This window comes from Gymnodraco acuticeps, unplaced genomic scaffold (genome assembly GCF_902827175.1).
Source record: "Gymnodraco acuticeps unplaced genomic scaffold, fGymAcu1.1, whole genome shotgun sequence".
NCBI lineage: Eukaryota > Metazoa > Chordata > Actinopteri > Perciformes > Bathydraconidae > Gymnodraco > Gymnodraco acuticeps.
This window is the reverse complement of record NW_022990201.1, coordinates 470140-492706: the sequence shown is the minus strand read 5'-3', so window position 1 is coordinate 492706 and position 22567 is coordinate 470140. Positions and strand designations below refer to the sequence as shown.

General features: G+C 44.8%; 1 protein-coding gene across 4 annotated transcripts in view; it reads right to left on the bottom strand.

Moving 5' to 3' along the window:
* Positions 1-313: 313 nt before the first annotated feature.
* Positions 314-22567, bottom strand: part of LOC117547462 (VPS10 domain-containing receptor SorCS1) — a 235697-nt gene continuing 213443 nt past the window's right edge. The window contains exons 23-27 of one of the 4 annotated variants that reach the window (XR_004569193.1): positions 19898-20032; positions 17208-17307; positions 16154-16259; positions 14838-14991; positions 314-3155 (exon numbers count right to left, since the gene is read on the bottom strand). Coding sequence is in view for 3 of the 4 variants with exons in the window: in XM_034218221.1 (XP_034074112.1) it covers positions 3094-3155; positions 14838-14995; positions 16154-16259; positions 17208-17307; positions 19898-20032 (561 nt within the window). In the remaining variant the exon portion in view is untranslated. Of the gene's footprint in view, positions 3156-14837; positions 14996-16153; positions 16260-16414; positions 16515-17207; positions 17308-19897; positions 20033-22567 lie in introns of those variants that run through there. The other 3 variants (XM_034218221.1, XM_034218222.1, XM_034218223.1) reach the window with 3 other exon arrangements.

Below are 22567 nucleotides of genomic sequence, written 5' to 3'. Positions count from 1 at the left end.
GGTTCAATTTCGTGTTGAATTTGTGTGTAAATGTTTCCCTTCGTAAGGCCATCGTGAGGGCATCTTGTTATCATCGGTGCCATCGGGCATTCGCCCCGATCAGAGTGAGGGTGAATGCACCGATGATAACACGAAGATGACACGATTTGACAAGATGCCCTCATGAGTGCCTTACGAAGTTGCCGCTCACGAAGTTGCTGCCGGAGCCTGAGAAATTCCACCGGCGGTCATACGATGGCTTAGATGCCCTCACGAATGGCCCGATGTTGCTACGATCACAGCCGAATTTGAACATTTCCTTTATCGTGTGTCCATCGGGTGTCAATTTCGGGACAGTGTGACAGGGGCTTTAAGGTTAGGGTCAACTTGACTACACTGGAGGAAAAGCTGATTGTACCCCTTTCTGTTGAATACAACTTTAACTAGCAATATACACTTTAATTCAAAAGTGCAGATCACTCTGGAAATGAACTGCTTCTAATCTTGTTACCAGAAGATACCTGAACCAAAGTGGCTGCCAACAGCTGTTAGCTAGCCACTGTGGGCAACCAACACTTCCTACATAGCTTGCTTGTTAGCTAGCATTGCGAAATCAAGCAACCATGGCGGAAATAACATTGTAGTCAGTAATTGGTAACGTGAAAAATGTTCCATGTGGCACGATACCACCGAATTCACGGAGGAAAGACTCAAACAGAACCCCTTTCCAAGATTTGGCCTTAACACTAGGTAATGATGGAAATATTCCCTTAATGTCCTCATCATTTCAATGTAAATGAATACTATACTAAAGTATATGCTATACAGCATAAACAAACATATTTGAACACTAAATATTATCAGAAACTAATTGGTACACCGTGAACCTGGAGCCTTAAGGTCCCTCCGAGTTTCTGCATTCCACAGATTTGGATACCAATATTCTCTGGTTGGTCGTCCAAATTTGTAAGCAATCCACCGACTACCAATTACTTTAACAATATATTTCCCTACACACTCCTTGACCTACCTCTACCATATGAATATTCATTCATATGAGTCCTATCTAAAATTAATCGCTGCTAGGTTTACTTCTACCAGGAAGATGCAGCTTTGCATTTAAGTTAGTTTAGGCAGTTTCTGAATAAAGTACTCTAGTTTGGACCAAAAAAAGCAATCCTGGACCAACTCTCTGAAAAAGTCTTAGAACAGTAGTTTCTGTCTGCCTTCGAGTACGATTCCAAGCAAACCCTAATGTATTTTGATTCCATTGAGAACATGACTGAATATCACCAAGTAAACCAAAACGAAGAGGACTGTTTTGGATCCAAAACGACATGGCTTACCAACAGGTTGTAATGAGTTAGAGAGAACTTGGAGCTTTAACTACAGGGGTTTTTGAACACTTTCCAAATGTGTTTGGTGGGAACACGAAAGCAGGACCAAATGTTTCCTTGGAATGTTCATCTTCCATGTTGCTCTGTTGGTGTTATCTCCGGCTGGTGGTTTTACTATATTCTACTGCCACATTTCTGACCAAATAGAATGATGGAATGATTATGCACTATGAAACCATAGCTCGCTAAATAGAAAACAATATAAAAGTATAAATATTACTTTGATCTGGACTTGCTGAAAAGACTATGACTTGTGAAAACACCTTAAGTGTCTAATCGTTGCTTTTCTGTACATTCTATTGATTGTATTGTAGGTGAATCCATGGTGGCAATTCATGTACAGCTATGTCTGTACAATTGTGAAAAAAAATCATCCAAAGTTGACAGAACCACACGTCTGTATTTTTCCATCCAAAATGTAATAAAGGGGGAAAAACTAATATGGAAAGGTTGCCTCAGAAGATTTGAAAGACATCAATCAGGCATTTACATCTGTCAGATTTCACACACAGAAAACGGCAGGGCTTCCCATTCCTCTGAACAAACTAACCATCCATGTAGCCTGGTAGCATCTGCGCTCTACTTCTCCCGCTCCTACAGCGCGGTATAATGAGCCGGGATGGAGACGGGTGCTACTTGAGAGCGAGTCAGGACATTAGCCTAAATGTGTCACCAACCTTAGCCGGCCTTGAGCTTGACTGGCCACATTAAGTATTCAGGAAGTCAACTTATTCCATCCAATCCAGTACAACACTCGTAATGCATCGTGGCCCCAAAAAGCACTCTACCATCTCTATCCGTACCACTTTCTCTTTGTCTCTCTCTCTCTTTCTCGCTGCCATGTTCTTTGGATTCTCCCACAAAGTATCTTATTTCCAGCACTATGCTTAAATCTTAGCTTTGATAAATAGAACTCTGCCTCCAGTGGTGAGGTTGGCTGTGATTGGGGTGTGGCCACTTCGAGCACTTTCTTTGTGGGATAGTCCTCTTCTTCCGTTCCTAGAAGGTGTAATAGGTATTGTAATAGTTTTAACAGTAGGGATCACTTGCAGTCTGAAGGTGTAGCGTTGGTAATGAGAAATCTCCTATTCCGAAGCACGAAACATTTTACAAAGTTGTATGTATCGTAAATAGTACCATAAGCATTAGATTAACAGCAAACGTTAAATAAAACCAGAAAAACCAAACCCAGTAGATTTCAGTAGAAAATGTGTATTGTGCCATAAATCAGCTTCCCAAGAGACAATGGACCAAAAAGCTTTAAAGTACCCTATTCACATTTTACAACAGCATTTCTGTTTAGTATGACATTTGTTATTAAAATACACACATTTATAACAGACGGTCATGATTTACAAAATAAATGTGTAATTCACTTCATCAATTCATATGAATAAATAATACATTACTGCTGATAGCTTCATAGAACAGCAAACCAAAATATTGTTGTTCAATTAATTTGTTATCCTCTCTAGTTCATGCTGCCGTTCCCTCTGAATTATGTATCTGACTTGTATAAATAAATGGGAAAATGTTTAATTTATCAGACACATGTCGAAGGAGAATGAAAAACCTGTACACAGTTTCCTCAGGTTTGAACAGAGCACAGTATGTGTCAGCAGAGTCCAACATGCAGAGGTATAAAGCTCAAAACCATTGTGTCCAGAATGTTAAAAAATATCCATGACGCAGCTGGAGTGGTAATCCAGTCCAGAGTTTAGGCGATGTATGTGGGGAGTTCTGTGGAGAATTTCACATGTACATGAGGTTTCATATATCCTGTGGATAAACGGGAACAGAGAAAGAAACAGGTGTCAGTTACTATGTTGAACTAGATCAGTGGTTTTCAAAGTGTGAGGCGTGCCTCCCTGGGGGGGGCGCCAGAGAGCTTCAGGGAGAAAGCATTAGAAAACAATTACGAGAACAAGATGAGTAAAGTGTCACTTGCACACTTTTGGCTGTCTGTGGAGACCGAGTTCCCCCACCTCGCCAAAAAGGTTGTAAAAGTGCTCATTCCCTTCACCTCACCTACCTGTGTGAGTGCAGGTTTTCCGCATTGACTTTGATCAAAAGCAAGTACCGGTAAAGGCTGCAGCCAGAGGATGATCTGTGTTTATTCCTGTCTACATTGCATCCCCGCCAGAGTCCTGCACAGGTCTGATTTTCAAGACCCGCTCCCGCCCCGCAACATGCAATTCCGAACCCGCCTCGCCATATTGCCGATCAGTTCCGCAAACTGACCCGACCCGTCGGCACAAGATCTGCAAACCGACCCGAACCCGCATATCCTAGGAGCAGTGAAAACATGCAATTATTAACACACACAGTTGCGTATTTGGCTCAAAAAGCGTAGGATTGAGTTATTTATAGGGGTGTAACGGTATCCGTATTCGTCCCGTACCGTCACGGTTCGGCACATGCAGTCAAACGACGAATATCCCTTTTTTTTTTTACGAGTGGGAAAAAGTCATTCAGGGCAGTATCCACTTCACTATATATAATCCAGGGGGCGGTATTGCGCCTAAAAGCTGTTTGCCAGCCGCCCTAAAACAACAAATGAAGAACAAGAAGAAACACAACAACAAAATGAACAAAATACAAGAAGAAGAAAAGTTAGTATGGCGATTTCAGATAACAAACAGGAGCTAGAACCCACCTGCTTCTTTTAAATCAGCTGTGTGGGAACATTTTGGGTTCCCTGTGGACTACAATAACGATGGAGTGCGAGTGGTGGATCGGACGAGGACGGTGTGTCGGCGGTGTTCGATAGCGGTGCGGTATGCTGATGTCACACACGCCAAACATGCTAAATCATATCATAAGGCATCACCCATATTTGCCAATCACCGGAGCCCGGCAAAAGACAGTTCAACAGCTTATCCCTGCTGTTTTTAAGAAGCCAATAGACATGAGAGCCGAGAGACCAAAATAAATAACTGGGGTTACGTGATGTAACCCAGCTTCTATGAGAATAGGCGCAGCCCTCTAAGGCTATCGCTATTGGGTAATCCCCCACTGCACGTGTGCAGCACTGACAGACTTATTCCACGCCCACCTATGACGTGGGCCCCACCTCCAGGCTCACTTCCATATAAATAGGAAGTAGGCCTTACAATCCACTCCAACAGCTTTTCTTCAGCTATTCGCGGAACCAGTGGGGCCCGAACCTTAGAGGGCTGCGCCTATACTCATAGAAGCTGGGTTACATTACGTAACCCCAGTTCTATATCGTATAAGGCTTCGCCCTCTAAGGCTATCACTATTGGGTTAAGGGCGAAGCAGGATGTAGTCTACGCCCCACTGGTTCCGTCCATTACCAGAAGCACAAAACACACCTACTCAGTTAATAACCCATGTCCATTTCGCCGTGTGTAAATGGGGCATCACCTTCCCAGGGAAAATATCATTAAAAAATTAATATTTCTCCATCAAGGAACGAAGGTAGGCTTACTCGGGCTACCTGTCGTTTCTAAAAAGTAGAGATCGAGTCTCCCTTGTTTAGGAACGATCAAGAGAGGGGGAACAAAAAAGCGCTCTCTCAGTGCCGACAGGCAGGAGAGAGGGCCTGCAATTGAAAAACCCCCGACATTACTCATTCTGGCAGGCTATTCAGTACTGAATGTGTCAGAGATGACTGGGAGACATCCCTCAAATACAAACGAATAAAAGAACAGGGGGAAGACCAAGATGCAGCAATGCAAATGTCTTCCACTGTCATTCCTCCGTGCAACGCCGTAGAAGTTGATATTCTCCTGGTGCTGTGCGCTTTAATGTTTTCCGGGGGATCCAACCCAGAGGAAACATACACCTGTGACACGGCCTCACACAGCCAGTGTGACACGGCATCACACAGCCAGTGTGACAGGCGCTGTGCAGATAGAGGCTGCCCCATTGAGCGCTCTCTATAATGCACAAATAGACGCTGGGATTTGCGTAAAGCAGCCGTGCGTGCAACATAGCATGCCAGCGCGCGCACGGGACAGAGGAGATGAGATGTGGCTTCTTCTTCTGACGCGTGAGGAGGAGGAAAGAAGCCATCCAAGGTTCTCACTATCGATCTAAACGAGCTTGTGATCACCTTTGGCATAAAAACCGGGTTCGGGCGCAGCACCGCTGAGCTGCCATCTCCTTGGATCTGGAGACATGACGGAGCCACAGAGAGAGCAGACAAATCACTCACCCTTTTAGCTGATGTCAGAGCCAGGAGCAGAGCTACTTTGGCTGACAGAAACTTCAGGGGAACCTGATCCAATGGTTCAAAAGGGGCTTTACTTAGTGCGCGCAGCACTACAGCCAAATCCCATTGAGGCGCTAAAGCGCGCGATATCAGTCTGAGTCTCTGTACTCCTCGTAGGAAACGTTTTGTCAGAGGGTGACTAAACACCGTGCTGATCCCAAAACCTCCATGGCATGAAGAAATGACAGCCGCATATGTTTTTATTGTGCTATAGGCCAAATTCCTGTCCAGCAACAGCTGGAGGAATGACAGCACGTCCACGCAACGGGGTCCACGCTTTTCCCTACCCACCAACGCTGGAACGCTGTCCATTTGGCTGTGTAAGACGCCCTGGTGGACGCGGCTCTAGATCCCTGAATAGTACTCACAACATCTTGAGAGAGGCCGAGCCCCTCTAAGTGTTCCCGTTCAGGGGCCATGCCCACAAACGTTGGCCTAACACTGGGTGACCGCTGATTGCTCCCTCCGCCTGGGAGAGAGCATCCCCCCGCCACGGAATTTCCCACGGTCTCCCTGACAGCATCCTCTGTATGCAGGGAAACCAGGACGCTCCCGTGCGCTTCGGGGCTATTAAGACCGCTATCAGTCGCTCCTCCTGCACTCGGTCCAGGAACCGAGGGATCAGAGGGACTGGTGGGAAAGCGTACAGTAACACCCTGGGCCAAGGTCTGTGTGCGAACGCGTCCACCCCCAGAGGAGGGTGATCCTGCCTTCTCACGGTGTGTCCACACAGCAGCTTTGACCAAATCTTGAAAATCCTGGAGCTGGGCGTGTCTGACAGCTTGGGGATTTCGCGACCAACAACCAATCACATGAATATCACATGAATATCCCGCCCCCGACATACAAAGCAAAAAAACCCGGTTCTTCTACACTATTGTCAAATAGGAAGGGCTATGATGAACATTTATTTTCTTAACATTTTGAACATTTATGAGATTAATGTTTATGGTGCTATTTTATGCTACATTCCATGTTGGCTAATGATACTGTCTATGCTTGCTAGCAACAAAGTAAACTAGCAACGAAGTAAACTGGATATAAAATCCCCAAACAAGCGAAAACCTGCCAGTTTCACCCACTGCCTCTGCCACCTCCCTCCATGGTTCCTCCGGTTTGTATCCCGGTAAGTAAATAGGGACTGGTCATAAAGAACCGGGTGATTTGCTAACGCAATAACTAAGTTCTCCTCCATTTTTGTGGAATATAGAAATGAACTGCGGGTCTGGTTCTCCCAGCTTGCACGCGGTTTGATTGGCTAGCGCTTCCAGCTCAGCCTCAAAAGTTGAACATTGTTCAACTTTGGAATCCTGAACATCCTGGAAATCCTGGAAATCGCCTCGCCCCCCCACAATGCAGTTCGGCGACAAGCGAGGGAAAGTGACGTCATCCCCATTCAAAGTCAATGGGCGGAGACGCGCTGGAAGCGGTGGACAAATCGCCAAAAGCTGCTGTGTGTACGGGCCGTCAGGGAGAACCAGAGAGCACATTGCGCGTTCCCGCGTGCAGCGAACAGATCTACCTCCGCTCTCCCGAACCTGCTCCACACTTGGGAGACCAGCTCGGGGTGGAGGCTCCAGTCCCCTTGTCGAGGACCTCCTCTGGACATGAGGTCTGCCCCTCTGTTCAGCTCTCCGGGAATATATACTGCTCTGATCGAGAGTATATGTGTGCGCGCCCAGCACAACAGCCGTCTGGCTGTGTCCAGCAGCTGCGCTGATCGTACACCTCCCTGACGATTTATGTAGGCTGCCGCCGTCTTGTTGTCTGTTCGAATCAACACATGATGATTCCACAGCAACGGGGCGAAGTGCTGGATTACTCTCCATATGGCGAGTAATTCCAGCGTGTTTATATGAAGGGACATGTGAGGCGGCCACTGTCCCCCCACTGCCTGCGACATGCATGTTCCCCCCCACCCTGAGAGCGATGAGTCTGTAAACACCGATGTGTGTGACGTCATTCTGCCGAGGGGGACCCCCACTGACAGGACGTGGGGATTTTTCCAGTAGGTCAGATCCAAACCTACGGATGGAGGAATGCACTCCATGCGTCTCCTCTGACGCACAGGGTCGATGCGCAGGCGAATAAACCACCTCTGAAGTCTCCTCATGTAAAGGAGACCCAGGGGAATCACCACGTGACCAGCTGACATCATGCCCAACAGCTGCATCACGGAAAGGGCTGTCACCACCCTGCCGGGTGTGACGCGCCTGAGGAGAGCTGTCAGATTCTCCACTCTCCGCTGTGAGAGTCGTGCTCTCATGCGGGCTGAGTTGAATTCCATTCCCAGATACATGATGATCTGGGAGGGAAGAGGAGAGCTCTTCTCCCAATTGATTATGAAACCCAGGCTTGACAGGGGAGATACAAGTTGTACCGTCTGTAAAGCAGCTTCCTCTCTGGAGCGAGCCAGCAACAGCAGGTCGTCCAGAAAAAATAACACTCTCATCCCTCCTCTGCGCAGCGGCTCCAGCGCTGTCTCCACACACTTTGAAAAAGTGCGTGGGGCCAGGGAATATCCGAACGGCAGTCGATTGAACTGGTACGCTATTCCCTGGAAAAAACGCAGGAATTTCCTGTGTTTTGGGATGATGGTTATGTGGAAGTATGCATCCTTTAGGTCTATGGAGGTGCACCAATCTCCCTGGTGAACACACTCCATTACCTGTTTGATTGTCAGCATGTGAAACGGCCTTTTTCGTATCACTCTGTTGAATGCTGACAGATCTAGGATGGGTCTCATCCCCCCGGTCTTTTTCGGGATAAGAAAATAGCGGGAGTAAAACCCCTGATTTTCTTCCCCTTGAGGAACCCTGGAAATTGCTCTCTTTAACAGGAGTTTCCTCAGCTCTGGCTGGAGCGCAATACACTGTTCTTGGGATGACAGAAGTGTTTCCTGAATCCCTTTGAACTGCGGGGAGGGTAAGGCAAATTGCAGAGAATACACTCTGCTGATCAGCCTGCTCATCCATCCGTCCATTAAACATAGCCGCCTCCACTCTGAGCACCGCTCTGAGAGCGGGCGTGCCTGTTTTTGTTGTGCTGTGGTAGTCATGGTGACAAGCCATGCCAGAGCCCTTGCCGCCGTTGTTTGTGAAGCAACCCAAGGGGGGCCCCGCCCTAAAGGGCTGCGCAGGGGTCTCCACACGCTGCATCACACACCGACTCTCATCCCGTCTCTGTTTAGGAAAAAGCGCATAAACAGGACCTTGAGGCGGGTTTCCGCTCCCACTCGCGGAGGTGTGTGCAGTGCTTTTCACCTCATGCGTAACAGCCGTGGTAGGCTTAATACGACTGTGTGTAGGCACAACTGAGACAGAGGAAAAACCGCGCTGCTTGCTAACCGAAAGGCTAGAAGCGGCCGATTTATATGTCAAGCCCTGCTGTCTTATAACCGACTGGTTAAATACCGCAGGCTTATACAGCGAGCCTAGCTGTTTGCTAACCGACAGATTAGACACAGCTGGCTCAAACGGCGAGTCCCTCTGTTCATTAACCGACAGGTTAAAAACAGATGGATTATGCAACAAGTCCTGCTGCCTTTTAATCAATAGATTAATGGCAGCCGGCCTGACTAGTGTGGGGGATACGTGAGACACAGTTGCTACAGACACACTGTTGAGATTTGAATCATTTTTATTAACAATTCTCTCTTCCCACATAGCCCCCCCAAAGAGTCATCTTCGGTTCTGCTTCCTCGGAGGTTCTCTCGGAGGAGCAGACCAGGAGCGGGGGTTCTTCCTTCCCCTCCGACTCATCGCCTGCAGATCCTGTCTCTGCGGCGGAGGAGCGGAGACCTGGGACGGAGCCCCTGCAGCTGCCGAAGGGCGAGTCTGACGCCGTTGTTGCTCTCGCCGCTGTCCGCGCTGCCCCCGTTGAAACTGTTGCGGGGGCTGCGGGTGCTGTCGTTGCTGTCGCTGCTGTTGCTGAGGACGCTTATCCTGAAGCCAGCTAGCGTGACGCCTTATGTCATCTGCCTGCTCTGCCGCAGACTTCATAGTCTCCACCATGGTGTGGAACTGTGGTCCAAATAGTCCGTCCGGACTGATTGGAGCCTCCAGCAGTTCCTTTCCTGCACCCTCCAGTATATTCCCCTGCTGTAGCCAGAGGTACCGGTGGACCTGTGTCGCCCACGCCGCAATCCGCGCCTGCGAGACTGCGACTGCTGCGCACAGTGTAAGTGCAGTACTGGCCGCCTTACCTATCTCCTCAGCCTCCACTGAGGACATAGTCTTTGACTGCTCGGACATTTCCACCATGGAGTTTGACAGCAACGCTATATTGTTCGCCGCCGCTGACGCCTGAAACGCACACTGGTGCATTCGGTCCGTCTGTCGGGCGACAAACCGATCTTTGGCGGCAGCCAGCATGGGTTGCCGTCCGGTAACCGTGCTGGCCTGCCTAGCCCCAAAGAACGTCGTGAGGTTCGGCTCTAGAGGAGGCACGGTCGGGAAACCTACATCCGTGAATCCCACCACTCTCGTGAGGGGCACGTATGTCCCTATTGGAGCCTTCATTTCTCCAGGGTCCGCCGCCGCCCCCTCCTGGTACTTCCTTATGGCCGGGAAGCGTGGCCAGACCGGGTCACTCCTTACCCTGTGTACCCGGGAGAACACCCCGGACATATCATCCTGAGATGCGCTCTCCTGAGCTAGGGGAACGGGGAGATTTCCCCAGGCCTTGGATATAATCCCGCCAATCGACGGCAACGCCGTGATGGCGGAGATAGGGATCACGGGATCATACACCGGACCTACACCGGGTCCCCTACCTGTCTCCTCCGTCCGGAGGGGAGAGATAATGGGGGAATCACCTGGTGATCCCTGAATGGAGGGGACGTAGTCGTCCGACTCGTGCCCGCCATTCGGATCCAGGAAATCAAGGGCTTTGTCCCCGGAGTACTCCTCCTGGACGGGCCAATCGTCCTCGACCTCTGCAGCAGCGAGAGCGTCCGCTCTCTGCTGTCTGAGGGCCAGCGGGAGACGGGCACAATGCGAGCATGACATCCCGGGAGTAAGAGCAGCGTCCGCTCTCTGCTGTCTGAGGGCCAGCGGGAGACGGGCACAATGCGAGCATGACATCCCGGGAGTTTGCATGCTCTATTCCCAGGCAGGACTCACACTGTGAGTGCCTGTCAAAACTCATAATGTAGCCCGACCCGTACACCGGGCAATTCCTAACGCAGCCTTGACTTTCCTGCCCAGTCTCCATCTTACCAGAAAAACAAAGCTTTTTAGGAGGAATGTTTGTTTTTCAGTAAGTAGCTCTTAAAATAACTTGTTTGTCCTGTCAATGCTTCTGCAATGGAGTGCTGAAGAAAAGTAGGAGTGGATTGTAAGGCCTACTTCCTATTTATACGGAAGTGAGCCTGGAGGTGGGGCCCACGTCATAGGTGGGCGTGGAATAAGTCTGTCAGTGCTGCACACGTGCAGTGGGGGATTACCCAATAGCGATAGCCTTAGAGGGCGAAGCCTTATACGATATAGAACGGAAGCTTTTGGCATATGTTTTTCAACGACTTTGCGCTCTTGAAACACTTATTATTTATGATGTAATATTTTCAAGACATTCTTTTTAGTTTTACAGCTTGATGAAACCTTTTTGTTTGACATCAGCCATTATAGATACTATGGCCAGTGTGTGTGGTACTGTTTGTGGTTTGTTTTTAACTGTTTAATACAGTTAATTACTCAAAATGTTAGAGTTCCTTATTTTTAAACTGAAACTTGTACTACTGTTCAAAAATAAATAACAACAAACCTGGAATTATGCATTTGGGACTTTTTTTGTTGCTTTTTCTTGTTGTACCGGACCCGTACCGAACCGTGACCCCCAAACCGAGGTACGAACCGAACCGTGACTTCTGTGAACCGTTACACCCCTAGTTATTTACAATGCTGTATTCTCCGCTAGAGCTTCACCTCAGCCATTTTGAATGTGGCGCTCTCAGCAGGAGATTGATGCGGTGCAGAGGTTATGATAATGCACGGTCCCGCGGGGGAGAGGTCTGAGGAATCTTTAAACATTAAATTAAATGATTATTATTTAAATATATTTATTTTTGTTGAAAAAATACCATCATCCGCCTGTGCGCATCAAAGACGCAGACTCATTGTTCCCAGCATTAAGTAGGGGTGAGTGTAATAAGGAGGCAAAGTTGATGTTCAGTGTGTTGCCAGGAGCATAATGAATTATCCACGATGTTGAAAATGTTAAAAATGTTTTAAAAAATGTTTAAAACATAAAGATAAAAAGGTTTTAAAAAGTTATTTTTTTATGTTTTTAGGAGGTGACGCTACTCAGCCAATCAAATCGGTGCAGTCAGTGAGTCAGCACGATAGATTCAAACACACACACAGATATGAGACAAGAAGAGAGAAACAGTCGGAGTAACTTCAAATGGCGTGCTCAAAAAAGAGAGACAGTGAAAACCAGTGTTGGGACTAACGCGTTACTGTAACGCCGTTATTTTTGCCAGTAACTAGTAGCCTACTCTAACGCATTACTTTTTAAATTCAGTAACTCAGTTACCGTTAGAACATGGTGCGTTACTCCGTTAGTTTTTTTTATATAGTCAACAGCCAGGCGAACAGAGATGATAACTGTACTTAAGTACAGTACTTGAGTAAATGTACTTAGATACTTCCTGTGTCACATGCGGAGACGGGCTGTGGGCGTGTTTGTGTTGTTTACTAACAAGACTATCATGGCGGCGGCGGAGCTCAAGTCTAGTTTCTCCACCTGGAGATATTCTCACTATTTCACTTTTGTCGAGCACAAAGAAAAGAACGTTTTAGTTAAATGTAAGTTGTGTCTTGGCGGGTCAAAGAGCCTATCTACTGCCCAAACCAGTAATTCAAATCTCTTAAAACATCTGCAAAAACAACATGCTGGGACGAAGCTAGTAGTTAAGACCACAGAGACTCAGCCGACGCCACTCCACCTCCACCTAAGCAACAGCGGCTGGATTTTAACCAAGGGACTGCTAGCCAGGGAAAAGTCGATAAAGCCATTGCACGGTATGTTGTAGTAGAACACATGCAGGCTATTGCTACAGTGGAGTCACCCGCTTTCAGGGAGCTAGTTAGCATGATAGCATGTCCGGGCGGCACACGGCATATGGGACGGAAAACTTTTTCCAACTACCTGGAGAAAGAATATACAAAAATGGAAAGCCAGCTAATATCGATGCAATCCAGATTGCATATAATGCATGTCAAGTTGATCAACAGATTGTATTATTCTCCAATGCAATAACACTACTGAAATGAAGGCTATAAGGGCATTAATGGGAGCCCGTTTTTAAAGTAACAAAAACGTTACTTTTCATAGTAACGCATTACTTTTGGGTTTAAGTAACTAGTAAAGTAACTGAGTTACTTTTGAAATGAAGTAACTAGTAATGGTAACTAGTTACTGGTTTTCAGTAACTAGCACAACACTGGTGAAAACAGAGCATTTAAATTACATTTTCTCTCACTGGACCTCTTTGAAATGCAATTGAATACCACTGCATTATAGCAACAACAACAATAATAATAGCAATAATAATTGGGAGGGGGGACGCGGCTGTTCTCATGGTCTCTGAGGGGAGGCTCATCTTCCCACACTTTGAAAACCCCTGAATTAGATGCTTTTAAGTGTGACACATTTCAACATTTACATCTTGTGCCATTTTCCTGCTTCCTTTACTTGTCTTCTGCCATGCAATTCATGGTAAACATCTGCGCTGGAATTACGAGAAGAAGTTAGGGGCAACCTTGGTAATGTGATCAGTTTGCATTGCATTTTTTTTTTAACGCATGTTTAGTTTGACAGCCCTTGTATTTTCTTCTCCTGAAATGTAAATCGCCTCACTTCTCAGAAAAGTAAACATTAAATATGTTAACAGCAGTCTTGTTAAAATCGAACAGGTAGTAATGTTAATCCCTAAAATGTGCGACAGAAATATTGCTCTTATTTTCTACCCATGGAAAATAAACGCTTATTCCATAAATTCAACGAGTTAGGGAAATATTTCCCAAGGCCCATAACTTTGACCCAGTTTATCAGTTCTGTCCTGACTGAGCACAGGCACCTGTAGCCTTGGCTGCTGTGCTGTCAGTGTTTTGTCTCCCTGTTCCTGCCTGTTGGCGTCAGCTGATAGAGGTGTTATCATTCTATCTTGTTATTCACGATGTTGATTATTCCCTCTGAACTAGCTAAATACATGGGTCTGGGGTAGAGTTCTTCAGAATTGATTGTGGCATCTCAACCGTGTGGTCAACTCGTGGCCCGTGACATGTCTTGTGAATTCTCCGGCCGAAGCTCCAAATAAACCATCAGTGTTTGCCATCAAAGCTCCAGCTCTCCATCATGTCTCTCTTTGAGTCCTGACTCCAATTGCTTCAGAAGTTTCCCCCACAATTATGTTATCAGAGAAAATACATCATATTACACAGATGGTTGACAAATGAGAGAGAAAAAAACTGAATAGACGATATAATTGGTATGCAAAAGAGCAGCTGTTTCTACAAAGGTTTACTGAATGCTGTATGCAGCGGGGTGTGGTTAGGGCGCCGGCTGCTGGAGTGGCTCGGCCGGAGGCCAGACAGCTGATCGCAATCAGGTAATCAGTGCCGGAATAAAAGCATGTCGTAACCTGGTTCTGGGCTGTTTTACAGTAGGCGGGATCCTGGAAGGTCGCCAAAGGACCTGTGAAGGTTCCCACACGGGCAACGTTTGAGACCCGTGTATACTTTGTTTGGAGCTAATAAACGCCTGTGATCAACTAACCTGCTCTTTCCGTCCCTCTTTGAACCCTGTGTGAGCGGAGAGGCTCAGTCATTTACACAAATTATATGGTAAGGCCTTCAGCGCACCTGATCTCAACCCAGCTGACCACCAATGGGAGATTGCTTAGCAACGTCTACTGCTTTTTATTCTAGATTATTCTTTCATTGGTTACCCATTTGTATTCTCAGGTTATTAAAATGCGACAGTATGAGGACAATGCGTTTCTAGTTTTAGCTCGAAGCAGCTGCACTTTTCATCATACTCATTTTTGCTTAGCTGTCGTTCACCACTTGGCCGGATCATTTCACTTCTGAGAAACACAAAACAAAAAGCACAGGATGAGTCCCAAGAACAAAAACACTCACAATGGTAAAAGGCAAGAAATGGAGAACAAAAAATGAAAATGCCAACCACCAATAAGAGATAACACTGGAGTGGGTGTTTACCTATGGGCCGTGAGTTAAACTCTGTGTCCAGAATCTCCAAAGAATGCACCAAGTCCCGCTGTGAGCTTGGCGTGGTCTCTGTAGGATTAGCTGGACTCATCATTTCTTGTTCTTTTTCGTTCTGCATCTGCGCATAGACGTTGAGGCCTGGGATCTTCCTTGAGGAAAGATTTACAGTGAGGCAACGTATACAGACAGAACCCTTAATTTAAAAAAGGACACAATCCGAGGATCGGTAGTATGCTACCATCTGCAACAAGGCAATATTCCTGTTTACTTCACCAGCTTGTTTGATGATGTGAATTTGCAGGTTTGTATATCTGATTTTTTTTTATCTGACTGTAAATCTCCATGACCCTTCGTGCCATTTTCCCTTGAAACTGCACCTTGGACATTATTTAACATTTCAGAAAGGTCAACTGCCCGCATTCAAAAGGCTTACTATCGATTGCGGCTGAAGCCTGACTGACATTTGTTTTGCGAAGAATGACCTGACAAAAGATTCTCACCAGGATATCCACAGATGTGAGCCGATTGTTTTCCGAGAAGCGCTGTATTCGCCGCTAAGGATGTTTGACAGACAGCTTTCAGCCTTCTGTGGAGCCTCACAGGCAGCTTTTGTTTACTGAGCTGTCAGAGCGCTATGACACCATTCAGCACCTCTCTATCACCTAGGCTAAAGCGTGATGACTATATAGACATGACATTTCATCAGTGATGGAATGTTATAAAGTGCATTTACTCAAGTACTGTACATATACAATTTGAACGTTTTAAATTAATCCTACTTCCACTACGTTTTAGAAAGTCAATATTGTGCTCCCCTACATTTAGTTGCAACTATAGTTACTTTATAGATTCAGATTATAGGCTAATACAAATAAATAATTAACCTCTAAATATCCGTACTCATTTAATTATAGGTTAAGATATCTAGTAGCAGTAAAGAAAGGCATTTCAATCACTGAAATCGACTATTCCCCAAGATAAGTACTTTTAGTTTTGGTAATTTAAGAATTGTGTTAGGTAGAACTTCAACTAAGGACTTTACGGAAGACAACAATTGCCAGAAATTAATGTTTTTTTCTCTCAGTTCTGACTTTTTTCTCAGGATTCTGAAATTGTTCTCACAATTTTGACTTTGATATCAGAATTCTTTATAACTTTACGTTATCCCTCAAATATTCTCAACCATTGCCCTAATCCTCTTCCGTAGGACTTTTACTAATAACTGAGTATTTTACAGGTAGGTATCGCTTATTTTACTACAATTATCTGAGTTCTTCTTCCACCTCTGCATTCCGTGAACACTTTACCTCTTGAATTTGTAGATGACAAATACAGCTAAGCCCACAACCACTATTGATAGCAGCATTAGCATAGCAGAGCCACTGTGGTTCTCGCTGGTGTCCACTAGGGGCGCTGCAGAGACAGGGACACAAGATTTGTGGAGTATTAGCAACACAACACACTATCACAACCTGTATTTCCACCCAACTGAATCATGCAATGAGCAGTCCACAAGAAAATTGACACCTATAAATTCATCATTTTTAATATACAGTAGTATCTCTTACTCTTTATCTTATAAGCCCCTTTAGGACAGTAGCAGCATCCCCAATAGGAAGAGGCACACATACTTGTAACGATGCTCACTCTCTGAATGTCTCTGTGTAGCTACATGGTGGGAGCCAATCAGACACAGGGTTATTAGTTGACGGGTGCAGAAAAATAATAAAAATATAACTGACTGTTCACTTGATCTAGGGCTCCTCATAGTCTGGATGCTTTATGTTCTGTCCATCCTACATAGCACATGTACAAAAACCCTGTGTCCTACAAAATGACATCCCATAAAGCTAAACTGCATCAATGTTTGAATAAAATAATTTCCTCCGTTTTAAACAGCCTTCCTTCCCTTGATAATCAAGTTGTTCTTTGCTCACCACTAAGTAGAGCCCAGAGCCTTGCGGTTTAAAACAGCTAGCTAGCTTGCTAGCTTGGTTTCTATTGTAAACCTCCCATGCTAGCTTGCGGCGCTTGATACCACTGTAATCTGATTGGTTTCCAACTAAGGGTGAGTGCTAATCGAGGTTAGTAAAGTTGACTTTCTTCAAACTTTCAGCACAATGCATGGTAACAAAATATATCGTAAGGAAAAAACTATGTTTGTTATTTTACACAACTTTTGGTTTCACCGAGAAAACCAATCTCCCTGGGTAAAGTCCTGTTACAGTCATACCTAAGCAGACTTTGATTGTTAATGATTTTTGATTACATATTCCAAGATAAATTAACAATGCAGTTCTCATGTCTGGGAATGTTATTTTTAGGAGACCAGGCTTAACAGACACAATCAAAATGGTTTACCTGCTGATAAATGTGCTGCGTACACGGTGACTTGGACTCCTGGCCGCAACGTGAACTGGACAAGGTTTTGATTCAAGGCGCTGAGCAAAACCTCTGAGAGCTGTGGGGACACAGAGTGGGACAGGATTTGGAAAACTTAGCTTTATTCAGTAGAACAAACTGTAAGTAGAAAATGTCATCAAACCTCAGTCTCATCTATCAATGGTTTTGACTTGTGTTGTTGATCAATCTTTGAAATGAATCATCCAATGAATTGTATGCCAGACAAACATAATTGAGTCCAAATATAACTTGCCTTTGAAAGCACTCACAAATATTCTAGCCTGATAGTCAGTTGCCAAGAACAACAGGTGGTCAACATAAGTGAAACACTTTGTGAAACGAAATGTAGCTTAAGATAAGGTAACAAATGTGTGTTATTGGTTATTTTTTGTGACTTTGATTATTTCTTGTGAAATAATATAGCAAAAATCACAAGCTGAATCAGATAAAGGCTTCATACATGGCTTTGTTGGCCACTTGGGAGCAGCAAAACAAGCAACCAACACAACATTGACCAATTTTCACCTTGTAAAATTGATTTGTCAAACACGTTAGCAAACAATCATGTTTACGCAGATTATTTCTAAAGGGTTTGTGAAGAGCAAAACAGAAACACAACTCAGACTTTTTAACGGCATTTCTTACTAATAAATGTTCAGCTATCAGCCAATTGTTAATATCTTCTTTTTTTCCGATTTAGTTAAACAAAACAAAATAAGTGGTTAAAAGGCTTTATAGTTCTGATGGGAAATGCAGATTTATATTTTTGAAAGGTTATTGTTTTTGCGACTGTTTTGTGACTACAATCTGGTTGCAATCCTCATAAAGCATTTTATGTTTTAACATGATGCCTGAGGACCGTACCATGCCACCCAAAGCACGTTTGTTACAATGAGTGGCCCTTTTCAAATAAAACGTAGTTATTTAGTTATATAAAAAGTGCAGTTCTTGAAATAAATAAAAATAATACATCAAGCAGAACAGAAAAATTACAAGACAACATTAAAGTGGCAAAATACTGCACATTACATAAATACTTTGATGCACTTTAAACTCAGAACATCTTAAAGGGAGTGATACCTGCATTATTTGTAAGTGCCCATGACCCAAAGAAACCTCACTGCCTCCACCAACAACCCCATCTGAGCTCTCCTATTTATGTAAGACTCTTTGTCTGTGGGACCTTTTTCAGGCGATGCATAATGCATAGGATGCTGCCTCACTTGATCTCTGCTTTCCAGACTGGCAAGTAACCTCTTGCACTGAGAGCATCTAACTCTGATATAAATCTGGCAGATTACCCTGACCCGAAGGTAAACCGTAGAAAGCCCAACCTTTTTCCCCTTAGATCCTTTACTCACGCAAATATAATCTCTATCCCGAGGCTTTAATCCTTTCGCAAATGAAATGTGGCTCTTTTTGAAAGATTTTCCAAAACCACAAAACAGTTTTTCTATATTTAATCTGCCATTATGAGCATAAATGGATTGACAAAACTAAACAAAATGTTCCATTTCTCTCTGCACATCCAAGTTTTTCCTCGGCTTGATTTATCTTATCTTCCTCATTTGCCAAATTAATTGTGATATGATTACATTACATTTCACTTGTTAGACGCTTTTATCCAAAGCGACTTACATACGTTCAGTACTGTGGGCAATCCCCACAGGAGCAATTTGGGGTGAAGTGTCTTGCCCAGGGACACAACGAACTGCTGACTGCAGTGGGACTCAAACTTGTAACCCCCTGATTTGAAGTTCAACACACTATCCACTGAGCCACTGATCCACAGCCTCCCATGATTCATTTATGCAGAGCTTCATTCCCCTGCTTTATATTTCTTAGTAGTTTAAATTTAGACTATGCTTTGACTAATTACTTTTTCCCACTGTATACCAGGGTCAGTGAATTATACATGCGCGCTCTACACTTTTAAGATGCCAACCTTGAATGAGGATTTATCATCAGCGTGTCGAGGAGAGGATCTTTGCGGGAGTTTAACCAGGTGTGAGCAGAGGGAGGGAAGAGGAAGATCGAATTGATTTCCTTCCCAGTTTCCTTCCCTACACATGCCTGTGGAATTCTTCCCACAGAGAGGCGGTCCAACATTATTATCAGTCGTTATCTATTACGTGGGGCTCCCAGCTAATTTGGTCCATCTTGATACACTTGTGATTCACTGAACTGATCAAGCAGGACAATTTCGTTGTCTGGGGCCCCAGACTCCAACCCCCCCCCCCCCCACAGGATGTGACTAGAGGGAGTTTAAAAGCCATTCACCGTGATAACTTGTTAATACTTGTCAGGCTTATTGATGAGTCAATTGCAGAGATTCCTCAGGCGTGTTCTAAAATTAGACTTGCCGAAAGACCTGGAAAGGCTTCAACGGAACAATACTGACATCTGCTGGAGGAAGGAGGAACTTTTTTTCAGGGAGCAATTACTGGACAAGCTGCTGCTGCAAAAAAGGGATCAACCCATGACTCACAAAGGCAGGAAAAAGCAACGATTTGATTCAAACTTTAGCATGGTGGAATTTCAATGAGGATAACGAGGGGAAATATATCCGCCCAGACATGCAGTGTCTGGTGCTGGAGACGGGAGTGACTGCTGCACACAGGAGCAGAGGGAGCAGGTTGTTGACTCACCTGATCCAAATGAGCAGAGCTCTTCTCCGCTTTGCCCTCAGTGAGCTGTTTGTCGGGTAGAAGGAAAAACTCTGCAGCTGTAGGTAAACCTGGGAGGATGGTGACCAAGATCTGATCCTCGCGCACGCCTGTGGCCTGTAGGCAGAGGGGGAGAAGTATCAGATATTGTACTATCCAATCCAATCTAACTTGGCACCTTTAAAAACAACAGAGTTGACTAAAGTGCTGTACATCAATAAATATATAAAAAGCAGCATAAATACATTTAGAGAAAACCGAAAAAACGAACGTAAAAACACGAGACTATAAAACCAAACCTATAGCCACAGACTGAAAAACTCTCATACAGGATTGATCAGTCTTATGGCGCATTTCCACTGCAGCGGGTAGCCCCGTTTAAGCGTCCTTAACCGTCCTCAAGCGGCCAGGCCAGTTTTTGGTGGCGTTTCCATATAGCCTAGTACCGGCTAGCGGGTACTTTTTCCCTCTTTTTCCGGCCCCATAAAATCGTGGTTCTATCAGACCAGGGCCAGGGCTGAACTAGTGACGTCAACACTCTCGACTGCTGATTGGTCAGAGAGAATCGTCACAAGATCGTGCGCGAGATCATCCCTAGCGTCGCATATATATTTAGAAGCAAGCTTGCAGCATTTTTATAAACAGCATTTTGTAAACGGATGAGCTACAAAAATGGCTACGTCTAATAAGAAAAGCACACCGTGGTCGACCGAGGAGGTGACGACGTTCCTACATCTCATTGGGGATGATCAAATCCAGCGGGAGCTCGACGGAACAACTCGAAATGTGAACAAAAACAAAGCCGATCGCCCCGCCTACACTGCGTTGCTACCCCAGGTCCTAAACTGTAATGGAAATGCGCCACGGCCTCGGACGGCCAGAGAGGCAGCGAGGCCTGAGCGAGGACGCTTAGGGACGCTTAAACGGGGCTACCCCGCTGCAGTGGAAATGCGCCATTATACGTGGTCTGCAAAAGCACGGGAGAAGTACGTCTTTAAACGAGATTTAAAAATAGGCAAAGTAGGACATTTAAAAAAGTACCATAGTTTAGCAAAACTATAATTATGTCAATACATTTCATATTATATATTACTATATTAGTTAGTTATTAGTTTAGTTAAAAGCAATGATATTAAGTTGAACCTATTGATTTCAACTAACTAAATACATTTATGTGACATTTGTTGAATCTACATGTCAGTGTTTTCAGTGCAGGGCCCTTTGTTAAGATCACAATATAACAATATTTGTCAAGTAGGTGTCTTAAAACAAAACTAAAGATGATTATAGGGCATCGTCAACTGTTACCGTAATATTTAATATTGTCTATCTTAAGTTATGAAGCGCATGATATGAGCTAATTGCATCATAATTTGTCATCTGTTAGATTTAAATTATGTATATTAACAGATCTAAACCATTGCTTGTAATGAGTATCTGCCTGTACTAACACAAAGGCTTTTATCTATCTGTGTGATCATCATCTGATAATCCATTAAGCACATCAAGCAGAACCATTTTACCACTTTAGCAGCATGGTGTTGCTGGTTGATGCTAAGATGTTGCTGTTCTAATGCAAGGAACTTAAAACACATAGAAAGCATGTCAGTTAATAAATCCTCTGGTTCCTCTTCCAGCTCTTGCGCTGTTTTGCCGCAGTGAATCGTGTGAATGTGAGTGCTTTAAGATATCATGTCATATTTTCAACTGAAATTGTTCTTCCTTTGGTGTTCTGCCTTCCAGCAACATTGTCATGAACAAATGAAGCTCAGCGTAAGTTCAACCAGGAAGACCGTCCATTCACTATTCCTACGTAACTACTCTCTCTCCTCTCAATAAGTGATCGGGGGCGTCACTCTCCAGCTTAACCAATCACTTCGCTCTATTCCCAAGAGCCTGTCATAGCGCTCTGCCAAACCTTTTAAATCTGCTCTCCCCCCCTCTGACAGCTGTCATTTCAGGTGACTCGACGCAACCCTCCTCCACCCCTTTTTCACCTCCTGTCCCTCTGAATCCAGGGTCAAGCTAAGCCGCTCCCCTTCAGACCGACCCAACTATCCATTCACCACCACCAGTATCGAGACCCCGGGGTTTCATCGGATCGGTTCTACCCTCCCGAATGGTACTCCTGCACAATGGGGCCTAATCGCCAAAATCACCATTACATTCATTTGTGTATCTTTGCAATAAATATGTATTCTTACATCAAAACCGTCTCTCCTGATTGAAATGATGTCGGTAACAAATAACAAAAACAGACGTGTTCACTGAAGACTGAAAAGCCGAGTATATTTTTGGCATCAATTTTGATTTTTGCATGATAAAGAAAAAGTGTGATGCAAGGCCCAGATTGCTTGTTGCTAGGAATAAAGAATCTACGTTCAGCCGATGTTGTAACAAACAAAGTTAATGAGGCAAAAATATGTACCTCACATTGCATGCTGGGAGTTTGAATCATGTCTTACATTTCACATGTCTGAAAGCACTCGCATCCTTTTAGGTCAGTGCAGGCACCGAGTGACATTTATCCTTCTGTACACAACATCCCCAGCCTTGTTACTGTACGGCCCTGAACTCCAAGTGTGTGCCAGCCACTGCAATCAGCATGCTCTTGAACTGTATTTCCCCCCCCTCTCTTCCATCTTGCCATGT